This window comes from Dermacentor albipictus, chromosome 2 (assembly GCF_038994185.2).
Source record: "Dermacentor albipictus isolate Rhodes 1998 colony chromosome 2, USDA_Dalb.pri_finalv2, whole genome shotgun sequence".
Classification (NCBI taxonomy): Eukaryota; Metazoa; Arthropoda; class Arachnida; order Ixodida; family Ixodidae; genus Dermacentor; species Dermacentor albipictus.
In genome coordinates this window covers 20698761-20725513 of record NC_091822.1, presented here as the reverse complement: position 1 = coordinate 20725513, position 26753 = coordinate 20698761, and the positions used below count along the sequence as shown (strand labels likewise).

The following is a 26753-nucleotide window of genomic DNA, read 5'->3' as shown; positions in this document are numbered from 1 at the left end:
ACGTTTCAATAAAAGATTGATGACATAAATCGAAACTTCAAAGCATACACTCACCAGAATTAAAGTTTCTCTTTTAAATGCAACAAACCTCATCATATTTGGTGAAGTGTTTGCCGAGGAAAACGAATTCTCCTTCTACATGGATTTAGATAGGAGCATCCGACCTAATGTTTCCTGTTAGGTGGAGGCCGAGCTGCATTGTGAGCCCCCCCCTAACAAAATTTCTGGCTACGCCACTGCCTCCTGCACACGCTCCATTGCGGTTCCTGTGAATAGTTCTGCAGCTGCTTCATTTTCCTTTGAATCGCAGTTAACCTACCTTCAAAAGAGCGACACCTTATCTGGTGCCGAAACACGACATCGATGCCAATACGCCACCTAGCTTTCTTGAGGTTATAGGACAGTGTGTGGTTCTGAGATGCCAGTGGTTCTCTTCATGGTATGGCATACTTGGAGTTTCTTTACTTCGCATATAGATTTTCGCGCTGCTAGCTAAAGACGCAGTCTGATTGGAGACTGTCCCCTTGCTATAAAAGTGGCGATAATATTCGAGAGACTTCTGATACATGCACAAATACTTAGTGTTGAGCGATAGCATTCTAAAGATGGATTGCTGAAAAACGTACAACACGAAACGTAGGGAATGCACACGCGTAAGCATATTGATGTGCTTCTTCTTTAAGCATGATCTTAAGTGTCTGTAAACTTGAGGAATTATTATTGTGTTTTGATAGCATCTTTTCCAGAGTAACTTCATTGTGGTCTCGCATTTCCAGCAGCTCCGGAGCTAGTGGAAAAGCTTCTTCTTCACCTGGTTTCAAGGAAGGATCCGATGACTCAAAGGCGCCAGCCCAACCTGGATTCAAGAAATCACCGGATGAATCCAAGTCCAGGTGATCAGTCCTGCTCGTGATGCGTACGACTTCGCGTTTCTTAGAAAAATAGATAATGGCCCACTTCAGTTTCTGTTTATTCAGGATATTCAGCGGTGAACATTCGTTGAGAAATATTCAAGAATAGATGTCATAGCCCAAAGTTGTAGCCCATAGCCCAAAGTTCCTGTCTCCCAGAGGAAGGTCTAGAACATATAAAAACCATCAAAAATAGAAATGCTAAATAACAGTGGATAGTAGCGTTGGAAGTGCATATAGGTACAATAGATGTCAAAGAAATGCAAGCTAAATAAGAAATGCGCCGGGAATGCGCAACTGGTAAAAATGCATCAAACAACACCTGCAATAACGGCCATAGATATTGTTACGTAGGAAAAAGCCGATGAAAAACTATATACAAATATGTTATTTACAAGGCAATATGCCGCACTTGGTCAAGAAGCAACAACCCGCGCTAGCCTCTAATCGTCGTCATCGTCTTCACCCTGCTCGCCTCTTTGTCATCGCAAATACTGTTCCGTAGCACTATCCCCGGCGGCAAAAGCGCCGTCCCGGAGCGACTAAACGCCGGACTCGGAAGCTGCGTAGTAGGCCTTGAGCCTACTGACGTGCACAACATCACTAGGTGCCAGAGTAGAGGGCGAGGTTGAACGCACAGGAGCAACTTCGTATGTCACAGGCGTCACCTGGCGCAACACGCGGTAAGGCCCTGTATATCGCGAAAGGAGCTTCTCTGAAAGTGCGACGTGACGAGAGGGCGACCACAGAAGCACGAGCGCACCAGGCGAAAACTGTACGTCACGGTGGCGGGTGTTGTACTGACGCTGCTGACTGGTTTGCGAGGCCGTCAATCGAGTACGGGCAAACTGGCGTACATGGTGCACGAGGGCGATGGCGCCGCGCGCATACTCGCTTGTTGAGATCGCAGCAGGACGCAGTGCCGTGTATAGGGGCAAGATCCGTTCGCGACCGTAAAATATATAAAATGTAGAAAATCCGGCAGTGTCGTGCAGGGAAGAATTGTAGGCAAGTGTGACGTAAGGAAGGGCAATGTCCTAGTCGTGGTCGTCCTTGGAAACGTACTTGGACAGCATATCGGTAAGAGTACGGTTTAACTGCTCTGTCAGGCTATTGGTTTGAGGATGGTATGAGGTAGTCAGCTTGTGTTGAATGGAGCATGAACGCACAATGTCGGCGATAACTTTCGAGAGGAAGTTACGACCACGGTCAGTAAGCAGCTGTCGGGGGGCGCCATAAAGTAAGAGAATGTCACGGAAGAGAAAGTCCGCGGTGTCAGTGGCGCAACTGGTAGGGAGAGCCCGCATGATAGCGTATCGGGTGGCGTAATTATTTGCGACGGCTACTTATTTGTTCCCAGAGGATGACGTGGGAAAGGGGCCGAGGAGGTATAATGCAACACGAAAGAACGGTACCACAGGGACGGTGATCGGCTGGAGAGGACCGGCAGGTAGCACCTGAGGTGTTTTCCGACGCTGGCAGGGGTCACAGGCAGCAACATAGCGTCGGACGGAGCGAGCGAGACCAGGCCAATAGAAGCGGCAGCGGACGGGGTCGTACGTGCGGGCTTCCCCAAGATGTCCTGCAGTGGGTGCGTCATGCATATCAAAGAGCACAGTCTGTCGTAGATGTTTTGGCACGACAAGAAGAAGATCAGGACGGTCTGGGAGGAAGTTCCTTCGGTACAATATGCCACCCTGAAGGACATACCGGTGAACGGATGCGTCGGTAGGTGTAGAGCGCAGACGCTCCATGAGTACTCGCAGCGATAGGTCTCGGTACTGCTCATCGGCGATGTTAGCGAAAGCAGACACAGAGAAAATGACGTTGGTGGTACTAATGTCGGCGTCGTCAGGCTCGTCTACCGGGTAGCGAGACAGGGAGTCAGCGTCCTTGTGTAGTCGGTCAGATTTGTAGGTGACGGAGTGCGAATATTCTTGGAGGCGTAAGGCCCAGTGACCAAGTCTTCCTTTGGGATCGTTCAATGACCATAACCAGCAAAGCTCGTGATGGTCTGTGACAACGGAAAAGGGTCGGCCATATAAGTGCGAGCGGAACCTTGGAATAGCCCAAACTAGGGCCAGACACTCACGCTCAGTGAAGGAATAGTTGTGCTCCGCGGGCGAGAGGAGCCTGCTGGCGTAAGCGATAACACGGTCGTGGCCGCGCTGGCGTTGTGCCAGCACTGCGCCAATTCCGTGACCACTGGCATCAGTACGGACTTCGGTAGGCGCAGAAGGATCGAAATGGGCCAGAACGGGAGGCGTTGTGAGAACGTCGATTAGAAGCGAGAAGCAGAGGCCTCGTTATCGCCCCACTGGAAAGGGGCGTCTTTTTTCAAAAGCTCGGTTAGTGGTCGTGCTATGGACGCGAAATCTTTCACGAAACGGTGGAAGTACGAGCAAAGGCCGATGAAGCTGCGCACATCCTTGACACACTTTGGAAGAGGGAAGTGCGTAACAGCATGGATCTTGCCTGGGTCTGGTTGCACTCCGTTCGCGTCAACGAGAGGTCCAAGGGCGGTAATCTGGTGACGGCCGAATTGGCACTTCGATGCGTTGAGTTGCAGACCGGCTCGCCGAAAAACGTCCAGGACTGCTGAGAGGCCCTCGAGGTGCGTAGCGAACGTTGGGGGGAATACTATAACATACTATAACATCGTCCAAGTAGCACAGGCACGTGGACCATTTGAAACCGTGAAGAAGGCAGTCCGTCATGCGTTGAAAAGAGGAAGGAGCGTTACATAGACCGAACGGCATCACTTTGAATTCATAAAGACCGTCGTGTGTTACAAAAGGAGTCTTCTCGCCGTCGAGATCGTCCACGGCAATCTGGCAGTAGCCGGATCGAAGATGAATAAAGGAGAAATAGCGAACACCGTGGAGGCTGTCAAGGGCGTCATCAATCCGAGGTAGGGGATACACGTCCTTTTTGGTAACCCTGTTAAGGTGCCGATAATCCATGCAAAAGCGCCATGATCCATCCTTATTTTTTACCAGTACAACAAGTGACGCCCGTGGACTACATGATGGTTCAATAATGTTCGCAAAATGCTCGCCAAGAACTCCGGCTTGAATAACTTGACGCTCAGCCGGTGATACTCAATACGAGCGGCGATGAATAGGAGGGGCATCGCCGGTATTAATGCGATGTTTAAGGGCTGTAGGTTTGGGCCAAAGGGCGATCGTTAAAGTAAAAAATATCGTGGTAGGAAATACAGAACGCGATAGAGCTCATGAGGGTGCTGGGACGGTATGTCGGGCGCAATCATTTTGTGTAATTCGGCGATAGTACAAGTTGCCGACTGCGATGATGCAGGAGGATCGGCTGAATTGTCGGCTACTGCAATAGTTGCTACTGAGTGATCCTCGAATGAGCAAAGCTGGGCCAGAGACATCCCGCGTGGCAGCACTTGTGTCGTCACGCCGAAATTGACCACTGGCAGGCAGACGCAATTCGCCGTATTAGATAAAATTTTATAAGGTACTGTGATCCCATGTATAAGGAGGACGTCTTGCATAGGAGCCGCGATGTAGTGGCCGTCAGGGACTGGTGGGGATGACACGAAGTCAACGTAAGTCAACGCCGAAGGTGGCAAACGAACGAAGTCGATGAAACTGAGGCGACTGGGGTGTGGTTCAGCGGTATCCAGAACAGGCAGGTCAAGGCGGAGAGTACTGGCGGAGCAATCAATGAGAGCAGAACGTGCGGAGAGGAAATCTAAGCCGAGGGTGATGTGGTGGGGCCAGTGGGCGATGACTGTGAATAGCACGATAGTGAAGCGATCGGCGAAGGAGACGCGGGCGGCACACATACCAATTACAGCGACTGTTCCGCCATCGACGACACGGACAACAGGCGTCGAGGCGGGCGTGATTATTTTCCTCAGCTGGTTACGAAGGTCGGCGCTCATTACCGACAAATGCGGCCCAGTGTCTATGAGAGCAGACACAGAAACACCGTCGCTTGCACGTCAAGAAGGTTCAGATGAGTGGGCAACGTTAGTAAAGGATTTGGCGGCTTAGGGAGAAATTCAGCGTCACCTCGAGGCGCTGCATCGTCTAGTTTTCCGGCTGGGAGCGGCGTCCGAAGGGAGTCGGCGAATAGGAGCGACGGGGTGGGGGGCAGCGAGATTGTCGTCGTTTGGGCGAAGGCGAACCAGAAAAGGGTTGGTTCGGAGCAGGAGAATCTGTGGCGGCATTATCTGAGCGGGCAGCATAGGGACGAGAAAGGCCACGGGGGGGGGGGGAGGGGGGCGAGTAGGCAGTATAAGTAGACCGGTTCGGGGAACTCCAGCGACTGCGACAGTGCCGAGAGATGTGCCCTATTCGATGGCAGTGAAAACAAATGGGCTTGTCGTCTGTAGTGCGCCATTCAGACGAGTTTCGGAAACGTGGTGGGTATGAATATGCAGGACGGGGTGGAATTGAAGAAGCCGGGTGGGTTGACGAAAAGCTATATCCAAGTATATTTACAAGGCTATACGGCGCACTTGGCCACGCGGCAACAGCCCCCGCTAGCCTCTATTTGTCGTCGTCGTCTTCACCCTGCTCGCCTTTTTGTCATCGCAAATACTGTTCCGTAGCAATATGACATAACCTACAACATAATTCAACGTATATCACGAGTTAGCTATTTAAAAGAGAAGAAAATATTGTGACGTGCTAGTGACAGTGAAGAAAGTAAAACATTTAAAGGTGAAACTGGCGTTTTATTGCGCGAACTTGTGCGCACAAATGCATGTTACACTTAGTGAAGAGAAACAGCGGCGAACACGATCGGTGGTCGTCTAAATCTGATCAGTGGGTAGAGCGCGTTGGCTTGTATACGTCAGTCATCGAATGCTCCAGAGTAATCGCTGGGACCTACGCGTCTTCCACAAAGTTCTACATTTCTCGTGTCGCGCCTACATGCAATCAGATTACACAAGTTTCGGCCACGGACAGTGGATGGAAGCATCGATAACATTCCAGAAATTTCCGATACATGCAGGCGTGTCCTGCGCTGAGTGATATTTGTTAGGCGATGAAAAGTGGTCGCCCGATAAAGCTAAAGCATCGAGCCGGTGCCGCGAACAAATGAAAGTAACAAACAAACACACCCGTAGCAAAGAAACAACAAACTCAGGAAGTTCGTCAGCGTGCGTAAAAGTGCTCCACTTCAGCCACTTCAGATCGTACGCGCCGCCACTATGAATGCGAAATGCCGTCTGGCTCGACCTTATAGTCCAGTGTGCCAATACGTCGGATGATCTTGCAGGGTCAGAGATTGCGGCGCAATAGTTTCCCACTGAGTCATCGTCGGCGCATCGCGGTCTAAACCCAAACACGGTCGCCAGGCTGGTGCTCGACGTAGCGACGTCGGAGGTTGTAGTGTGGGGTGTCGGTACGCTTCTGGTTCTTGATCCGTAGGCGCGCGATCTGTGGGGCTTCTTCAGCGCACTGGAGAAAGGTGGAGACGTCAAGATTCTCGTCGTCGGTGACATGCGGCAGCATGGCGTCGAAAGTCGTCGTCGGGTTCCTGCCGTAAACCAGCTTGAACGGCGTGAACTGTGTTGTTTCTTGCACCATCGTGTTGTAAGCGATGGTAACGTACGGCAGCACGGCATCCGAGGTCTTGTGTACGACGTCGACGTACATGGCTAGCATGTCGGCGAGGGTCTTATTCGGGCGCTCCGTAAGGCTATTCGTCTGTGGGTAGTAGGCAGTTTTCCTGTTGTGCCTTGTCGTATTGTACTGCAGAATGGCTTGGGTTAGCTCCGCTGTAAAGGCCGTTCCTCTATTGTTGATGAGGACTTCTGGGGCGCCATGTCGCAGCAGGATGTTCTCAACGAAGAATTTCGCCCCATGGGCTGCGCTACCTTTCGGCAGAACTTCCGTTTCGGCGAAACGGGTGACGTAGTGCCTCGCCACGACGATCCACTTATTTCTGGTTCTTGACGTCGGAAAGGGTCCAAAGAAGTCCATCCCGATCTGCTGATATGGTCGGCGAGCAGGCTCTATCGGCTTTAGTTCTCCCGCTGGCCTTATCGGTGGTGCCTTGCGTAGCTGACAATCTCGGCATGTCTTGACGTAACAGGCAACGTCGGCGATCAGGCGCGGCCAGTAATACCTTTCCTGTATCTTCGATAGCGTCCGGGAGAATGCGAGTTGTCAAGCGGTCGGATCGTCATGCAAGGCGTGCAGTACTTCTGGACGCAGCGCTGAGGGAACAACACGGAGGTAGTCGGCGCTGACTGGTTAAAAGTTTTTTTTTTACCAGTAGGCTGTTTTGAAGCGAGTATGAAGACAAGTCTCGCCTAAATGCTCTAGGGACAACATCGATGTACCCTTCCAAATACTAGACCTTTTAGCTCCGGCTCTGCTCGTCGTTTTTCAGCAAAGTTTTCCTCCCTCATTATTCCAAGAAAGGCTTCGTCCTCCTCGTCATCTTGCGGCGGCGGATCAATGGGGGCGCGTAATAGGCAATCAGCATCAGAGTATTTTCGTCCGGACTTGTAGGTTGTAGTGGTGTCGTATTCTTGTAATCTGAGGCACCACCGCGGAAGTCGTTCTGAAGGATCCTTTAAATTCACTAGCCAACATAACTTCTGATGGTTGCTGAGGACTTTGAATGGCCTGCCATATCGATAAGGGTGAAATATTGCTTGTGCCCAAACGATGGCGAGGCATTCCTTTTCCGTCGTAGAATAATTGCCTTCCGCTTTTGACAGAGACCGGCTCGCGTAAGCGAACTCCGTTTTTCCTGCGGACTAGAACGGCACCGAGGCCTAGACTACTGGCGTCAGTATGGATTTCTGTATTGGCGTACTCGTCGAAGTGCGCAAGTACCGGTGGCGGCTGCATGCGTCGTTTGAGTTCTCCAAATGCATCGGCATGCGGCGTTTCCCACTTGAACCCGGCATCACATTTAGTTAGATGTGTCAACGGCTCAGCGATGCGGGGAAAGCCCTTGACAAAGCGTCTGTAGTAGGCTCACATGCCAAGGAATCTACGCAATGCCTTCTTGTCGATGGGCTGCTGGAACTTCGCAATGGTGGCTACCTTCTGCTGGTCGGCGCGCATTGCAGATTTGCTGTTGGCGTGACCCAGGAACAGAAGGTCATCATAAGCGAAGCGGCACTTTCCCGGCTTGAGAGTGAGCCCTGATGCAAATACGGAGCTTCAACCTTTGTGAAAAACACAGCGTGAGAGCGTGCTAGCGCGTCCCCAGCTGCTCCCAAAGTGAAAGCTAGGCAGAACGTACGTTGGCTTTTGTAGTTCTCCCGTCTCCAAAATGCGAAGCACGTGCTCCCAAGACATGACATCTGCTGAGCAAGCCATGACCCGGCCCACCGAAGACAAAGTCATGCAACCATGGGATAGCGCTGGGCCGTAAACCGAGGCGATGCGAAAGTGATGCTTTACACCTGTGTGAAAAACACAGCGTGAGAGCTTGTTAGCGCGGCCGCTGCTGCTGCCAAAGCGAAGGGCAGGCGGAAAGCAGGTTGGCTTTTGTAGTCCTCTAGCCTCCACAGAAGCGAAGCACGTGCTCCAAATTCATGGCGTCAGCTCAGCAATCCTTGAGCCTATTCGCAGAAGACAATGTCATACGGCGACAAGATAGCGCTGGGCCGTAAACCAAGGCGATCCAAAAGCGGAGCTTTCAACCTTTGTAGAAAACACATCGTGAGTACACGCCAGCGCAGCCGCTGCTGCTGCCAATGTGAATGGTATGCGGAATACAGGTTGACTTTTGTAGACCTCCACTCTCCACAGAAGCGAAATACGTGGTTCCAAGTCATGATGTCAGCTCAGCAAGCCATAGGCCTACCCGCTGAAGACAGTCATCCAGTCACTAGATAGCGCTGGGCCGTAAACCAAGGCGATGCAAATGCGGAATTTTCGACCTGTGTGGAAAACACAATGTGAGAGCCTGCTAGCGCGGCCACTGCTGCTGTCAAAGTGAAAGCACGGCGGAACGCAGGTTGGCTTTTGTAGTCCTCTAGTCTCCACAGAATCGAAGGACGTGGTCCCAAGCCGTGACATCAGCTCAGCAAGCCATGAGCCTGCGCGCGGAAGACAGTCATGCAGCCACGAGATAGCGCTGGGCCATAAACCAAGCCGACGCAAACGCGGAGCTTTCACCCTGTGTGGAAAACTCTGATGTGTGTGGCGCGCGACATGGTGCGGTCGTCTGGACGGACAGAAGCAGACGACAAGGAGTGCGCGCGCCGAGGCGAATTCCGTGCTGGAGAAAAACGACGCCGCCGAAGAGCGTCCGGCACGTGAATGCGCGGCACAAGAAAAGTAACTAAAAGAAAAAAAAGCCAACCCATTAAGAAAGACCATGGGGTGTCAGGCAGCCAATCGAAAAATGGCTAATCGACCAGAGAGGAAGAAAAGGCGAGGCGCGCTGGCAGAAGGGGGAGACGCGGGGAGAATTCCAGGAAGCGACGCCAGGAGAAGGTCAACCACCGGACGCGGAGTTGAAGATGGGCCGTCGGGTTCCGGACGTGAGCCACCAGGACTTCACCCGATCGGAGCCTCCTGCCAGCCCGTTCCTGTGTGTCGCCAGTCTACCCGAGCGTGCCGCCAGCTGCTCCAGGCGGGCAAGCTTCTGCGCCCGCGGGCAGGACGAGAGCAGACGGACTACGGACCCGAGTTCTACGCCCAGTTGCCCGGCCAGAACGCCCGGCCATCTACTCGTGCCGCCTGCTGCCCGAGTAGATGGCGGCGCGTTCTGGCCGGGCAACTGGGCGTAGAACTCGGGTCCGTAGCCCGACTGCTCTCGTCCTGCCCACGGGCACAGAAGCTCGAACGTCGGCCTGCGCGCGGAAGACAAAGTCATCCAGCCACGAGATAGCGCTGGGCCATAAACCAAGCCGACGCAAACGCGTAGCTTTCCCCCTGTGTGGAAAACACAGCGTGAGAGCCTGCTAGGGCGGGCACTGCTGCTGTAAATATGAAGGTCTGGCGGGACGCAGGTTGGCTTTTGGCCCTTCCACCTTCAGAGTATCGAAGGAGGTGGTCCAAGCCGTGACGTAAGATCAGCGAGCCATGAGCCTGCGCGCAAAAGACAAAAGTCATCCAGCCACGAGATAGCGCTGGGCCATAAACCAAGCCGACGCAAACGCGGAGCTCTCACCCTGTGTGGAAAACACAGCGTGAGAGCCTGCTAGCGCGGTCACTGCTGCTGTCAAAGTGTAAGCACGGCGGAACGTAGGTTGGCTTTTGTAGTCCTCTAGTCTCCACAGAATCGAAGGACGTGGTCCCAAGCCGTGACATCAGCTCAGTAAGCCATGAGCCTGCGCGCGGAAGGCAAAGTCATGCAGCCACAAAATAGCGCTGGGCTGTAAACCATGGCGATAAAAAGCGTAGCTACGATACTGCGTGAAAAGCACAGCGTGAGCACGCGCAAGGGCTGACACTGGTGTTGCCAAAATGAAAGCCAGGCGCATCGCAGCTTGATTTTTGTAGCCTTTCCGCACACACAGAAGCGAAGTGCCTGGTCCCAAGCCTTGACGTCAGCTCAGCGAGCCATGAGCCTGCTCGTAGCAAAGTCATCTGACGAAAAATTAGCGCTGGGCCGGAAACCAACGTGATGCAAAAGCGAAATTTCGAATCTGTGTGAACAATAGAACGTGATTAGGTTTAAGAGCTCACGCTGATACTTTCAAATTGAAGGCAGGCAGGAACCAAGGTTGGCGTGTGCACTCCTCGCACGTGGTCCCAAGTCCTGGCATTAGCTCAGCAAACCATGAGGCTGTCCGCCGAAGACAAAGTGATCCAGCCACGAGATAGCGCTGGGCTGTATTCCAAGGCGATAGAAAAGCGGAGCTTTCACCCCGTGTGGAAAACACAGCGTGAGAGCCAACTAGCGCGGGCACTGCTGCTGCGAAAGTGAAAGCACAGCGGAACGCAAGTTGGCTTTTGTAGCCCTTCCGCCTTATCAGAAGCGAAGTACGCGGTCCCAAGTCGTGATGTCAGCTAAGCAAGCCATGAGCCTGTCCGCCGAAGACAAGGTTATCCAACCACGAGATAGCGCTGGGCCGTAAACCAAGGCGATGCAAAATCAGAGCTTCTTAATTATATCGTGATTCTTGGTTATATTAAGCTTTAGCTCCTTTGAATGAAGTGTGCCCGAGAAATCCGCGAGTCCTTCGTGATCATCCAGTTGTCGGGCCAGATCACCGCAATCGAGACACTCTTTTATGCGAAGCATATTACTAGAGCTCAACCCAGCTCCTCAGGCGCGGCGGTGTCGCCTTCAATACCACGTGACACGGTGACGTCACGACAGAGGAGAAACGGGGCTCCAACTCGCGCCGTCACTCGCGCCATCGCGGCGGTATATAAGCAGCCGCGCTTGCCTCTGCTAGACACTCACGAGGTGAGATGACTCCTGGAGACAGAACTGCTCGTTGGAATGAGAAGCGAAGGTTGCGGCGTGCTACAGAGACTGTTTCTAGGTGGCTTTGCTACGGCGCAGCGACTACGCGCCCCGCATCGGATGCGGTGAGCGTCGAGCAACGCAGCGTTCGGCGCGACAACGAAATGTGCGCCTGAGCAAGCGCCGCATGCCTGAGCCGACGCCGACGACACCGGCTTTTTCCCCCAATTTTTCAGGAAACTGAAATTTTCACTTGTGAGCGTAGATTAGCGTGGGATTGCAGGCCACATCCTGGCACTACACAGGAGTGTCGGAGTCGGAAGTTCTTCATTGGAGTTATTTTGTCCTCTGAAAACATCGCCAGACAAGCAGCGGCGGCCGGCAACCCATGCTAAAACAAATAAAACAGGAAATTTTCTTGTACGATCTTCCGGTACAGGCACAGTATTGCCAGAGCATGGCAAGAGCTGGCGAAACCGTGTATTTGCGTTATATATCAAAATCTTTACGCATTGAGGAGATACGTGTCTATGAGGTTCACGATACCATTCATTCAGTTTATTCGCAAGCTTATGCTATCGACGTGCTCATCCCAAAGAAGCGATTCAGTGGAAACCACGCCTAGGCATTGTGCCGCTGTTACGATTTCCATTTTACCTTAAAGCTAGATAAAAGTTAGAGCAATATGTTTTGTTTTTCAGTCGAAACAAACCGTCTTTAGTTCTATTTGTAGCAGGCACGTACCCAGGGGGGGGCCCGGGGGGGCCCGGGCCCCCCCCGAAATCAAGTGGCGTACCCCCCCCCCCCCCTTCCCACCCACGCCACCACTCCTCACACATTCCTAAAGCGCCGCCAGATCAATGTTGAGACTTGGCAGCTGTTCATCAGTCAGCATTATGCTGCCTTTATCACTCCTTTTAGATGGCGGTAGTTATCGGCATCTACTGTAATATGTAGGACAGTTTTCTCATAGATTCCGCACCTGCGCGATTACATCGAGATGCGTTCAGTTGTCACTATCTATTCAACCGTCACGCGAATAGCTGTTGCTTTTGCTAGTTCAGCCTTTTTTGTTTAGGCTGATCCTGGGACCAGGAGAGGGATGCGGCTGTTACTCAGCGGGTCTGTACTCTCATGGAACGAGTTGCGGCCGGAGAAAACACCAATTGCGTTTAACTTTTCGCTTCGCTTCATTATTTCTTTGGGTTACGGCTCGCCGGGACGCTGGCAGATGCCCGGAACCATATACACGTGACATGAGTTAGATAAGGTGGGAAATAAAATGATGTGAAAGAGCGTCCATCATGAAACCCTGCAATAACCCTTAAACCCATAAGCAAGATGACTGTCGCCAGTTACCTCGTCTGTTTTTCCTTAATTGTATAGCACTTTTCGTGCAGAATTGGAAACTGGAAACAAAAATCGCAAGGAGTTCAGAAATTAAGCGATCTACTAAGGGAGAGAGCCAACGCAACAACCAAACTGCAAGCAAAAGCGAATAATAAAAATGTTAACCGTTGTTTATGAGAATATTCATGGATCAACATCTTTTTATTTAAAAAGGAAGTAGAGAAAACGCCGCCGGAAGTGGAGAATAATTACTTGCTTTGAATGACGCTTCTACAGTTATCGGTCGAACCGCCTCACGTAGCCACTTCTCTGCTGTGCTTATGTGGGTGTTTCTCTAACCTTTCGCAGTGAGCGCAGTAGGTCTAGAATCGCAGAGTCCTGCGCTCTACGGGGTTGTATGGGACTGGCGCCCGCACAGCGTTACGCAATTCGCGGAACTGTCAAAACTGATCCACAAGGCGGAAATAACTGATATTCGAAACTATAACATGTGAAAGACTGAAGAAGCCGTAAAAAAATGAACGCAGCCTGAAATCAGTAAAAAAAGAAACCTGGCATAGGACAAACCATGATGTATACACTAAAAGATAAGAGGGATAATATCACAAGCAATCTCGAAAATACAGTAAAAGCAGCGGAAAAATTCTAAGCTGACCTATATACAGTAACCAGAGGAGTCACGATACCTCAATTAGAAACAGTAATGAACAGGATACAGAAACTCTCCTATAACTAGCGATGAGGTCAGAAGGGCGCTGCAAGACATGAAACAATGAAGAGCGGGAGGAGACGGTGGAATAACAGTCCATATAATCAAAGATGGAGGAGACATAATGCTTGGAAAACTGGCGGCTCTTTATACGAAGTGTATATCGACTGCAAGGGTCCCAGAAAACTGTAAGAATGCAGATATTATACTAATCCACAAAAAAGGAGACGCTGAAGAATTGAAAAATTATAGGACCATTAGCTTGCTCCCAGTATTATATAAGATATTTACCAAAATAATCTCCAATAGAATACGGGCAACACTGGATTTTGTCAACCAAGGGAACAGGCTGGCTTCAGGAAGAGATACCTTACAATGGATCACATCCATTTCATCAATGAGGTTATCGCGAAATCTGCAGAGTACAGTAAGCCTCTCTATGTGGCTTATATAGATTACGAAAATGCATTTGATTCAGTAGTAATACCAGCAATCGTAGAGGCACTACGTAATCAAGGACTACAGAACGCTTACGTAAAAAGCTTGAAAAATATAGCTACATGCGTGTGGTATTTGTTTGTTTGAACGAGGTGCGTGGGCGCCATCACTCCAGAAAAGAGGAGGAAGAACGAACTGGGCTCGCGCTGTGAATCTAACCGGTCAGCGCTGCAACCGTTGTTGTAAATATAATCTGTAAATAGTTTCTCGTCTTACTGGCTCGTCCTTCGCGTAAGAATATATACAGAGGTTCTACAGCTACCTTAATTCTACACAAGAAAAACAGGGAGATACCTATAAGGAAATGGGTCAGACAGGGACACACAACTTCTCCAAAGCTATTCACTGCGTGCTTAGAAGAATTCAAGGTATTAAACTGGGAAAGCTTAGGAGTAAAGATCGACGGCAAATATCTCAGCAACCTTCGGTTTGCCGATGACATTGTTCTATTCAACAACAATGCAGGAGAGTTACAACAAATGATTGGCGACCTTAACAGTGAAAGTGTAAGAGTGGGGTTGGATATTATTATGCAGAAGATGAAGATAATGATAAATAGCCGGGCAAAGGAACAAGAGATCAGGATCGCCAGTCGGCCACTAGAGACTGTGAAGGAGTACGTTTACCTAGGTCAATTAATTACAGGGAACCCTGATCATGAGAAGGAAATTCACCGAAGAATAAAAATAGGTTGGATCGCATACGGCAGACCTTACCAGCTTCTGACTGGAAGCTTACCATTATTATTGAAAAGTAAGGTGTGCAATCAGTGCATTTTGCCAGTGCTGACATATGGGACAGAGACTTGAGAGCAAGTTAAGGACCGCGCAAAGAGCGATCGAACGAAGATTGCTAGGCATAACGTTAAGAGAGAGAAAGAGAGCGGTTTGGATCAGAGAGCGAACGGGTATAGACGATATTCTAATTGACATCAAGCGGAAAAAATGTAGCTGGGCAGGTCAAGTAATGCGCCAGTTAGATAACCGTTGGACCATTAGGGTTACAGAATGGGTACCAAGAGAAGGAAAACGCAATCGAGGACGACAAAACACTAGTGGAGCGATGAAATTAGGAAATTCGCGGGCGCTAGTTGGAATCTGTTGGCGCAGGACAGGGGCAATTGGATATAGCAGGGAGAGGCCTTCGTCCTGCAGTGGACATAAAACATGATGATGGTGATGATGATGATGATGATGATGATGATGATGGAGGTGGTGGGCCCCCCCCGAAAAAAAATCCTGGGTACGTGCCTGATTTGTAGTGATCTTTAAAACGCTTTGATTCTCCATTGCCACAAGTATTCCAAAAAGTAATTGCCATTTTTGAATCCATCTTTTCTTTTACCTGAAAATAGCATGGTAAAATCATCAGCCTACGCTACGATATTTGCTGCAATGGCAGAAAATGTAGATTAATATTGTGCAGAAGCAACACTAGAGGACCTAAAATGCTTCCTTGTGGTACGCCGTACCGGATGGGCACCAGCCTACAAGATGCGCAATTATGAACAACCATTTGTTTTGGGTGTTTCATGAAGGATTTCAATATTCTTAAGCTACTTCCTCTCATTCCATCGTGTTTGAGTTTTGTATTATTAGGTCGTTGTTCGGAAGAACAAATGCTTTCGACAAGTCTGTATATATTCCCTGTACAAATAGCTTTGCTTCAAATGTATGAATTACAATGTCATTTTGCTTCATCAGTGCTGCTTCTGTGGGCATCTTGTGCCGGAAACCGAATTGACAAATATATCAGATGGAATATTTGATTAGGTGCTTGTTAATTCCGATATACATCACTTTTTCTCGGCCTTTTGATAACACTGGAAGATAAAAGATTGGTGGAAAGTTATACAAGATTGATGCGCCACCCACTTTATGAGTGAAAGTGCTACCTGGTTTTGTTTTGGAAAGACTTCTGTGGTAAGAGCAAGGCTATAATTTGGCATAAACACTGGGCCTAACAAGTAGACAACATACGTAAAAGATATGATTTGAAAATCATCCACGTCTTCAGCTTTACTTGTTCTAAGATTAGAAAACACTGTAATCATCTTCCTTTTAATCGCAGGAAACACCAAAGCCAATGTGAATCACCTGGTGCGTGGCGAACGCAATTTGTGGGAGTGCTAGAACAACACAGCGTTTCAGTAGCAACGATGAATATAATAAATTCATTAGGGAAGTCTCCTCCACTTAGAACAAGGCAATCTCTGTAAGCGTCATAACAGTGTTTTTAGAAGCGCAGTTTAGAAATTTATTTAGATGGTCCCTTTAGCACTTCACACTTTTAATAAACGAATGTGAAAATGCCTTCATAATATAGTATAAGTTGGCTACTCTGAGCTCACAGTTTAACTGGTTGCGATATTAAGCATGAAATGATCGTAGTTTCCGTTGTCGGCAGCCTTCTAGTAACTGAGCGAAAAGCCAGAGCCGTTATCCGGGCTCTCAAGCGAGAACATCCGGGAAAGTTGCGAGAATAAAACGAGATCATCCGGGCAACCAGTCAAAACATAAGAAAATGTGGTCTCTGGCGCACAATCCTTTGTACAGGACAGCATTACATACGCTACGTACTGCACAAAAATATTGCTTGTGAGTGCTCCCTAACGTTTGGTCAAAATATCACTCAAGCTGTTACTTCCAGCATGCTGAAGTTTTATTTGTAATTTTTTGTAATTTTTTGTTTTATTTGTAATTAATGTAAGAGGCATGCAGCGAAAAAAGAAAGGAAGAGGACGATGTGCGCGGATCAGTCCGAGTGGCACGAGCCCTCGAGGCGCGTTACCGGAGCTGTGATTGGGAGAGAAAAGGCACTGTGCTGGCATTATCGACGTGGCTCAGGGCCATGAAGGGTGGGGCGCCAGCATCGCACTGGCGACGGGAGCCATGGAGGTGCGGCCAAGCCCGTGACGCTGGCCATCCAGGGTAGGGCCGTCGACCTCGGCGACGTTCGAGCGAGGCTCCTTCGACCTGCGGCAGCGTCTCAAGGCGGTGCCCGGCACCCCAGGAAAGAGCCCCCTACAGAGGCAGACCAGCGCGTACGATAGTCTCCGGGGCGCCTCGGCGGCACTCGAAGTAGCGGCGGAACCCGGCGTTAGGCCTAGCCAGGGAGGCCAGCGTGCCTCGTCACTGAAAGAGTTCGGGAAACCGACGTCCGAGACGGATTAGCTGGCGGCCCGATACCAAGGCAGCAAAACTTTCGGAGTGGGCGGGAGCACCGACTCTGACGAAGAGCTGACAGGCATCAGACTGGGAGATACGTGCGACGGCAGAACGTTGTAGGAGCAGTCCTTCTTTGTCAGCGTCGCAGCCATAAGCTTGGGCTGCCGGACTATCGCCTAGAATGCGCTAGGGACTGACACGGCCGCCAATTAGGACATATTTAGTCACCGTTATGTAGGCGACAAAGGTGTCGATGTCTCTTTGTTGTGTTTAATTTCTTAGGAATGTAATTTGGAGTTAACTGAGTTTTGAGGGTGTTTTATTTTGGGTTTGTTTTGAATAAAATCTGTTTGCTGTGCTCACCTGCGTCTCCCGACTCCATTTCTTACAAATACGGTCTTGAGAGACACGTGAGCCAATACCATTTTAGTAGGGAGGAGTCTAGTTCGACCAGAAAGCATGACCGCGTACTTTAAACGAGTAATCTTGGTAGATAAGTCCGTTAAATGTCTGCCAGATGCACGCATTCAAATATCGACACCCTGTTTTACAGGACTAGTCACAGCTATATGTGCAGAGGACCCCCTTTATGATTTGATTGTGGGAAAAGCACCTGGGGTGAGGAAGGCAGACGAGCCAGACCCAAGTTGGAAGAGGAAAGGGAAGGACATGGAAGAGAGAGAATGCTCGGAACTGCAAAAGTGGGGGTGTAAGAGAAAGATGTAGCGGCTGCAGTACAAACATAAGCAAGCAGTAGTAGTACTAAACCTCTGAGAGCATTGAAGGTTACAGCCATTAAGGGATCAAATATAACGGCTGCCGAATTCAAAGAATTACAGAAGAAGAGCGAGTGAATACGAAAATGTGAGCTAAAGGTAGGGGAACTGGTGCGAAGAAAAAGGAGTAGGACAGTGGTGGAGTTCGTAATGAAAAATAACCTATTGTACCGGAAGTGTATGTTTAGTTCACGTAGGGAAGTACTACAGTACATGGTCCCGAAGGAGCTGAGGAACACAGCACTGAAGATAGGGCACAATAGTGTAACCGCAGGTTATCAAGGAATGAAGAACACCGTAGAAAGGCTCACAGAAAAGTTCTTTTGGATCGGGGGGCAGAGCGACGTGAAACGGTATGTGAAATCATGCGATGTATGGCAAAAGACAGTGGCTAAGGGACGTGTAGAGAAGGAGAAAGAAAAGTGGAAGAACAAGGAGAGGAGCAGAGTTTGCATGGTGATTGCCCAAGAGGAGGACCATGGCGAATTTCACACTTATATCGATAAGACCATGGGGGTAGAGAGTGTTAAGCTGAATCAAGCCCTAGCGGCAATACAAGTAGAGAAGTTAAGAGAGCTGATTCACAAGCTCGAGGAATTTTTTTCAGATCTCCCCAGACGGACCGAAGTAGTGCGGTGCGAGCTATAGTAGTAGCAGTGCGGATTCGTTGAGCAGGGCGTTGGAGTGGTGAAATATCAAAACTATAACGCGGACGAATAAGTGTACACATGTAAGACGATGGGAACAATGAACTCGCAAACGTTGTGAACTGTGCATGGGGTGCATGGGTGCAAATGTGCATGACAGCGTGGTGATGTGTTGTGAGCCACAACGACACAAGAAAAAGCACGCAAGACACAGCGGGAGAGTCAAATTCGCAACCAAAAAGACCGACAGAATGCAGTTTTTTGGAAAAAGAAAACTCATGAAAAGGGGACCCATGTCATATATAAGAGACATGCGACAAAAAAGAAAGCAAGAGGACGATGTGCGCGCATCATTCCGAACGGCACGCGCGCTCCAGACGCGTGACCCGAGCTCTGATTGGGAGAGAAGCGGCGCTGAGCTGGCATTATCGACGTGGCTCTGGGCCAAGAAGGGCGAAGCTTCAGCATCGTACTGGCGACGGGAGCCACGGACATTCGGTCAAGCCCGTGACGCTGGCTATCCGGGGTGTGGCCGTCGACCTCGGCGACGTTCGAGCTCCTTGGACCTGCGGCATCCTCTCACGGCGGTGCCGGGCATTCCAGGAAAGATCCCCCTTCAGAGGCAGACCAGCACGTACGATAGTCCCCGGGGCGTCTCATCGGCACTCGAAGAAGTGGCGGCGGAAACCGGCGTTAGGCCTAGCTAGGGAGGCCAGCGTGCCTCGTCACCTAAAGGGTTGGGGAAACCGAAGTCCGAGATGGATTAGCTGGCCGGCCGACACCAAGGCAGCAAAGCATGCGGAGTCGGCGGCAGCACCGACTATGACGATGATCTGAAACACATCGTACTCGGAGACACGTGCGATGACAGAACTTTCTAAGAGCATTCCTTTTTGTGAGCGTCGCAGTAATAAGCCAGGCGTAGCGGACCTTCGCCTATAAGGCACTAGGGACTGAGCCGGCTGGCAATTAGGACATATTTAGTAACCGTTAAGAAGGCGACAAAGGTGCCGATGTCTCTTTATGGTGTTTCAACTCTTAGGTGTGTTATTTGGAGTTAACTGAGTTTTGAGTGTGTTTTATTTTGGGTTTGTTTTGAACAAAATCGCTTTGCTGTGCTCACCTGCGTCTTCCGACTCCATCTCTTCCAACATCTGCACGGCCCTAAGGTCAGTGACACGCGACACCAAAAGTGTTCGCGACGCATTTTCAATAGTGGTGCAACGTTCAAAAGACAGATGCAAGACACCACACGCGTCATTCTTATCTTTTGACGCTGAGACAGGGTTGCTTGTGCTCATTTGAACGCCCGCGGTCGGTGAGTTCAGCGGCGCGGGTTTTGTGTCAACTCAAGAGATGGCACCACCCAACATGGTACCTCATTCATGTGATTTACTTCTGCTACCTGGGCAGTGCGCTCTATCTCTCTGGCTTCTTTCGCTGCCTGCCGTGCCGCCTCCAGCTGGTTTCCTTCTTCTGTCTGGGCAACGTTCATATGGAAGAGTGTACAGTATGGCATCGTGCGGTGTGGTGTTGGGGGGTGCGCCATTGCGTTACACACATTTTATGATTGTGACATTATCATCCCCAACCAATCTGATTTGCCGGTTGCTATTTCATGCTTAAATCTACTCTCGATATCAGGAGAGCTTGGCTGATATGATAAGCATGTATGTAGATGTAGAGCATAGGAACTGGGACGAGGTTTTACCTTATGTCACCTTCGCGTACAATACGGCTCGTCAAGAGACCACTCGCAAGACGCCCTTCAGTCTCGTGTATGTCCATGAGGTTACAACAACATTAGACGCAATGCTCCCTCTTTAATTTTACGACAACGAGACGGGTACTGAAGAGATAACACACCGAGCAGAGGCAGCTAGGCGGCTTGCGCGTCTGCGAATCCACGAACAGGACTGTGACGCCAGAGGCTACAATCTTCGGTACAAAGCCGTAACATACAACATCTGCGACAAAGTGTAGGTCTGGACACCTATTCGACAGCGTGGGCTCTCTGAAAAGCTCCTACGGAAATACTTCAGGCCCTACATAGTTCTCCGACGCATCAGTGACGCCAACTACGAAGTCGTTCCAGACAGCTCGCACTGTTCAAAGCGCCGACGGCATTTACCCGAGGTCGTTCACGTGCTGCGTATGAAGCCGTACTATGAGGACTGCCAAGAATGCGCAGTTCTTTACCGCTGCTTTCCAAGCCTCTATCATCGTGACGATGATCTTTTCTAAAGGGGGAGCAAATGACACAACTAGATTTGGCAGAACCATAATGCAGCAGCTATGCGCCTGTGGGGACGACGCTGAAGTAGCGTGGGTCTTTAAGTGAAGCGGGGAAAACGAAGCAGACGTTGTTGTTGTTCCCTTGGACGACTGATAAAGTGCATTTCTTGGCTGTGCTGCTACGCATACTCGTCGATCCCACGTCGTTACAATATATATATATATATATATATATATATATATATATATATATATATATATATATATATAGAGAGAGAGAGAGAGAGAGAGAGAGAGAGAGAGAGAGAGTCTCGCGATTGTAAACAGACTTTTGTTGACCATGCGAATGGCGCATGGGACATAGTGCCTAGAATGTCTTTTCCAAGGTGGGAGCTTCTTTATTGGCCGAACAGAATTGCCAACAACACGCGTTTCGTCCCATACATCTCGTATGTTTTGGCATATTTTTAACATGCGGCAATATGAGCTGTGACAGCCTGTATATTTAGGTACGCTCTTGTCGCAGTGGCAGCGCTGGCTATGCTGGTGGTGGAAGTGGCTCGGGAGTGCAGGAAGCCTGGGTAGCCAAACCAGGAGAGGGACAACTTATCGCACATCCGCTCGCTACTGATGTACCAGAGCCACTGCTGCCTCCTCCTGGAGAAACTGCAGCACAAGCCGCGCCAGAAACACAGTAAGTATTGTGTGTTGACTTCAAAAGCTAATCTGGTACACGTATTTCTCATTGTGTAGCTTATATAATTGCGATAGTAAATATATAGGCACTACAAGCGCATTTCCACCGTCGGCATCACCATGAGGTTCCTTATGTTTTCCAAGTGCGTTAACACTGTAGCCTCGTGCCCTACACTGTATGTGGGAGTGAAGACGTGCAAGGAGAGCCGACGATAGCAGTTGAACCTCGCCCGCGCGAAAGAGACGAAAGCCGGGGAGAAGTGCCCCGTTTTCCGTCGTGTGCGAGGCATCTAGCGTTGCCAGGAACCATGCAGAAGGGAAAGAGGTCCGCGGGCGCTGCGTGTTGAGGCTACGCGTGGTCACGCGGCCGCATCTTGAGACCGATCTACGTTGTAAGCAGCCTAGTAGGCTGGTAGCTTTGTGCGTGCAGTGTGGTCTGCGCGCCCACTTTGCATTAAATGTCACTTCGCTCGCTGCTGCTGCTACCTTTCCTCACGCCAGCGTTTTGATAGAGTTTCCGCGGTCGTGGAATCAGATATGTTTATGTTTACTTGTGCGCGCGTGACAGCATACTTGTTAATTTAGTTAGTGTGGCTGTGCTTACGAGTGTATGCCGCCAATGAAGGTACTAGCATAACTTCGTATTTTGCTATAAATTTGCTGTCGCAACCGGTGCCCTGCCTTTGGGGCGAAAGAGGGATTTTTAATGAAAATTATTACAGTGTTGAAAGTACACCGGTGGGGGGGGGGGAAGGGGGAGGACCGGGAATATCTACAGTGAATTAATGCTTGGTTGCCATATGGCTAAATAATTCTGCACTGCCTATAGGCGGTCAGTACCGGGACACTCACTACTCATGTAAACGAAACGGAGAGCCGGTTTCCGTCGCCAGTGAGTCCAGTGGTAACGATGACTTGTGATTGGTGGTTAGAGCCTGATCAACCACCACGCAGGGATTCGGTGAAATAATAATTATATGCCGTGTATTTATTACGTGGCAGAGAGCTCTCGTGTACATTCCATTTCATAGAGCGTCCGAGGGTCAGACAATTCGGGTGAGGCGTACTTTACGTACAGCACAAAATTGGAGACAACACAAAAGGTCGTGGCTTCGCCCGAAACGCGAAGCATCGATTACGATAGCAATTTAGTGGACAGCTTTATGAAGTAAGGGTAGTAGTGTTATCCGCCGTGTGAACTTGCGAACATTCACTTCCTAAGTAAATCAACAAACCTGGTGCGACCGCGCTCAAGCAAACATGAACACATCAAGCTCGATGAGCGCGAACACTGGCTCTGAAGACGCCGGTGAGAGGAAGTGCGGCAGTAGAACCGAGCGAAGTGAGCTTCGTCCGGTCTACCACTTGAGCGTAAGTGCGATAAGAGCACAGCGCGCCCAGAACCGCCTGCAGATGCTTTTCGGCACGCGCGACCGCACGTGGCCATGCACACGTGTTGGCGGAGCCTGTCCCCCACTTCCTACGTTGCCTCCCCGCTTTCCTCCGTACATGGCACGTGAGTTTGTGCGGCGATCGTCAGTTGCCCTCGCGCCCGGTCGCGAAGTGTGCACTTGCTGTTGGAGCGCAACGCGGCCGCCTCCACCCGTCTCTACCTCTCATCCCTCCACGGCATTTCGTGCGATGGAAGACGGAGCGCCCATATAATTGTTATCGCAGTAAAAAAGACGAATATTCGCGTATTTTTCGGTTGCGCACTGTTAATATACATGCTAAAGCAGCCTTGTGAAACAGTGCCTTCAACAGCAACTATTAGCGGAAATGTTGCACAGTGGTACAGTATGGTAGGCAGCGTGGCTATGGGCTGAGCGAGTTGGTAAATGGCGAACTAAGATGGAAACCGGCGGAAAACGTATACGCACTCAGCAAGAAGTTGAAAGTCCAGCTGCACTAACAGCAGAACTTTGAAGTGTGCGTAGAAACGCAACGTTCCACCAAGCAAAGGCGCCACTACAAAACTACACTGTAATCACTCCGAAATATACACCTTACGACTAGAACATGCTATCGGATTCAAGGCTTTAGTTACGAACACTCGTTTTCAGCTAAGGTGACCGGCAGTAAACAAATTTATAGGTAAATATGCTTCGTAATTTAAAGGCTTCAAGGGAATTCTCGGGCAGTTCGCTTTTTGCCCTGGCCGAGAATTACCTGTGAGGCGTCGGTTACAAACAAACATTCCTCAACGCTGTTCGTAAGCAAACGAAGGACACACTTAAACAAAACGAAAAGGTACAGAAGCGAAAAAAAAACGTGAGCAATTCCGCTCTTTGAAGGTGAATGACCAACTAAGCTATTTACGCACAGGTAACAAAATTTTTCACAAAGGTACGAAGACCTTTATTGTCCTGATGGGTGGTTATCGTGATGACTGGTGTGCGCACATATTCTCATATCACCTCTTTTATTAAATTCATCCGTCACGTAAGACTGTAAATGGCTCATATACCCTTAAGCAATAGTTCATATCACAGTAAATAAATATGCATCCGAACATATTTATTGTTCCTATCGGCTCTCGTCGTGAGGAGTGGCATGTACACACATTACTGCATCACCTCTTCTGAACAAACTTATGAAGAAACTTGTGAACATTCGCTCACTAACTAAATTAACCATGACACAATATGTAAACATGACTGAAGGAGGTCGCAGAAAGAAACAGACAGACAGAAACAGCGCTGTCTCTGACGTAGTAGTTCTGCGGAAACCCGCAAGGTGGAGAGAAGTAATGAATAAAGGGAAAATCAGACATCCACCCGTTCGTAGCAATCGCTACAAAGGAAACCCATACGGATTCCTCGAAAGAAAGGCCTCATAGTTGAAGAAAAATTCGCCCTGGTCCGGGACGTCCCGGACCAGGGACGTCCCGGAAGGACGTCCCGGACCCGCGCGAATTTTTCTTCAACTATGAGGCCTTTCTTTCGAGGAATCCGTATGGGTTTCCTTTGTGCGATTGCTACGAACGGGTGGATGTCTGATTTTCCCTTTATTCATTACTTCTCTCCACCTTGCGGGTTTCCGCAGAACTACTACGTCAAACTCTTGCCTTTGCTTTGTGTTGTCGACAAATTCGACTTCGCCCTGCCATATGCTAGCCGCCTGGTTAGCTCAGATGGTAGAGCGGCTGCCTCGGAAAGGCGGTGGTCCCGGGTTCGTGTCCCGGACCAGGGCGAATTTTTCTTCAACTATGAGGCCTTTCTTTCGAGGAATCCGTATGGGTTTCCTTTGTTGCGATTGCTACGAACGGGTGGATGTCTGATTTTCCCTTTATTCATTACTTCTCTCCACCTTGCGGGTTTCCGCAGAACTACTACGTCAAACTCTTGCCTTTGCTTTGTGTTGTCGACAAATTCGACTTCGCCCTGCCATATGCTAGCCGCCTGGTTAGCTCAGATGGTAGAGCGGCTGCCCCGGAAAGGCGGTGGTCCCGGGTTTCTGTCCCGGACCAGGGCGAATTTTTCTTCAACTATGAGGCCTTTCTTTCGAGGAATCCGTATGGGTTTCCTTTGTAGCGATTGCTACGAACGGGTGGATGTCTGATTTTCCCTTTATTCAGCGCTGTCTCTGTGGCTGTCTCTGTCTCTGTGTCCCGCCAACGTGTTTTAACTTAGTTAACAAGCACGGTGGTACGCGCACACAGGTAAACGAACACAACTCCCTGGATGAGTGCGGAAACACGATGTCAAAATGCAGGAGTGAGAAATCGCCCAACCAGCAGCGAACTAATTGGCCTTCGTGCATCTCTCCCTTCAACGCTAGCAGAGCTCCTACTAAGCTGCCGGCACAATGCGCACTACAAACATCGCAGATCGCTTTGAAGATGAGGCCTTCACGAGCGCACACTTTAGCCACGTCGCAGATCGTTTTCAACATACGACGCCTGCTCGTCTGTGCCGTAAGCAGCCGCCGCCTCAGAAGGACGCCCCCCTCCCTCGCTTCACCCCCATGGCTCGCGGTCGACAGGAGAGGATGCCGCAGAAGGACGCCCCCCATCACGCGCTTCACCCCCATGCCTCACGGTTGACAGGAGAAGATGCGCTTCCGGCCCGTTTTCCTCGCTCGCACACGTGAAATTGAGCCACGTTCGCTACTCACCCTCGCACACTTTCACTCGCACATACAGCATACGGCATGCGGCGAAGATTTTATCACCCTTGGTCTTTATATGGAACCTCACAGGGGCGGCGACGAAGACAGCAGAAATGCGTCTGGAGTGTCCACATAATGGCTACCGCAATAAAATGGGCTTTTAGAAGACTGCATTCGTGCCGCTCGACCATGCTTACTCAACTACACGTATCCGTTCTACTTTTAAGGTAAAGCCACAATGATGCAATGTTTAAATCGATCGAGTGAGTCTTGTCGAGGGTTTCCCCAAGTTGAAGCCGGGTTTGTATAGAAGGCATGTGCCATCCAGGACCTTGTGAAACATATATCGCAAAAAATATAGCCAAGCATGCTTTTTTCGTCATTTCGTACGGAACCGATGAGAGTGTTGCTTGCGAATTCCACTCGTTGCTGTGAATCTTCGTAATCATTGACGAGTACTGCTCCACTGCCATATGCGCTCACTAGCATCAGTATGCAAATGAAGAGGTTTCTTAAAGTCAGGCAGACAGCTTACTGCATTTTGCAGCAGCTGATTCCCCGGCCTGGAAATGTGTGGGCAGTACGCAAGATACTGTATGCACAAAGAAACAATATCGCGAAACCGCAGGAAATCTTTCCTGCTGGGAGATTTCAGGTCGTTTCAGCAAGCAGGACGTCTTCAAACCTGCGTGCTAACTGCGCCATTCGCTCCGCTTTCTTGAGTGTGCGTCCCTAAAGGATTTGTTTTAACCTGGCGTGACTGCGTCGATTGAATTTAAATGCTCTCCACATGAGGTAAGCAGCGCAGCACAGACAAGGGCAAGAGCTAAGGAAGTGATTGGACAAGCGCTGAACTCGCAATTCATCAGTCCTTATTGCAATATCAATCATATGGACACTGCAGGCGCATTTTTGTCGTCGCCGTCGCCGTGATATTTCGTATCAAGTCCAAGGGCGATAACACCGTCGCCACGCGTCGTGCGCTGCATGTGCGAGTGAACGCACGCGAAGGAAGCCGGTGGTCGCAGGCTCAATCTACAGAGCGCGAAGGCAGAAAGCGAGAACAAATGCGCCGTCTTCCGTCGCGCGAAGGGCTGTGGGGGGGTGGAAGGGGGGGGGTGGTGTGCTCCGGCAGCAACTGGGCATTTCGCGGCCGGCCGCAAGGGGAAGTGAGGATCGCTGCTCAGTCTCGCGTGCCGTATATGGAGGAAGCAGAGAAGCACCGCAGAAGGGAGTGAAGCCGTCTCCGTGAAGTCCGTTCTTAGCACTGCCGCGCGCGCCTT

At 50.1% G+C, this 26753-nt stretch overlaps 1 protein-coding gene across 11 annotated transcripts in view; it reads left to right on the top strand.

Moving 5' to 3' along the window:
- LOC135897954 (neprilysin-1-like) overlaps nucleotides 1-26753 on the top strand; it is a 752274-nt gene that overhangs the window by 254728 nt on the left and 470793 nt on the right. For 10 of the 11 annotated variants that reach the window (XR_010563211.1, XR_010563210.1, XR_010563209.1 and 7 more), the window contains exons 10-11: nucleotides 777-893; nucleotides 21191-21358. Coding sequence is in view for 8 of the 11 variants with exons in the window: in XM_065426670.1 (XP_065282742.1) it covers nucleotides 777-893; nucleotides 21191-21358 (285 nt within the window). In the remaining 3 variants the exon portion in view is untranslated. The remainder of the gene's footprint in view (nucleotides 1-776; nucleotides 894-21190; nucleotides 21359-26753) is intronic. The other variant, XM_065426667.1, reaches the window with a different exon arrangement.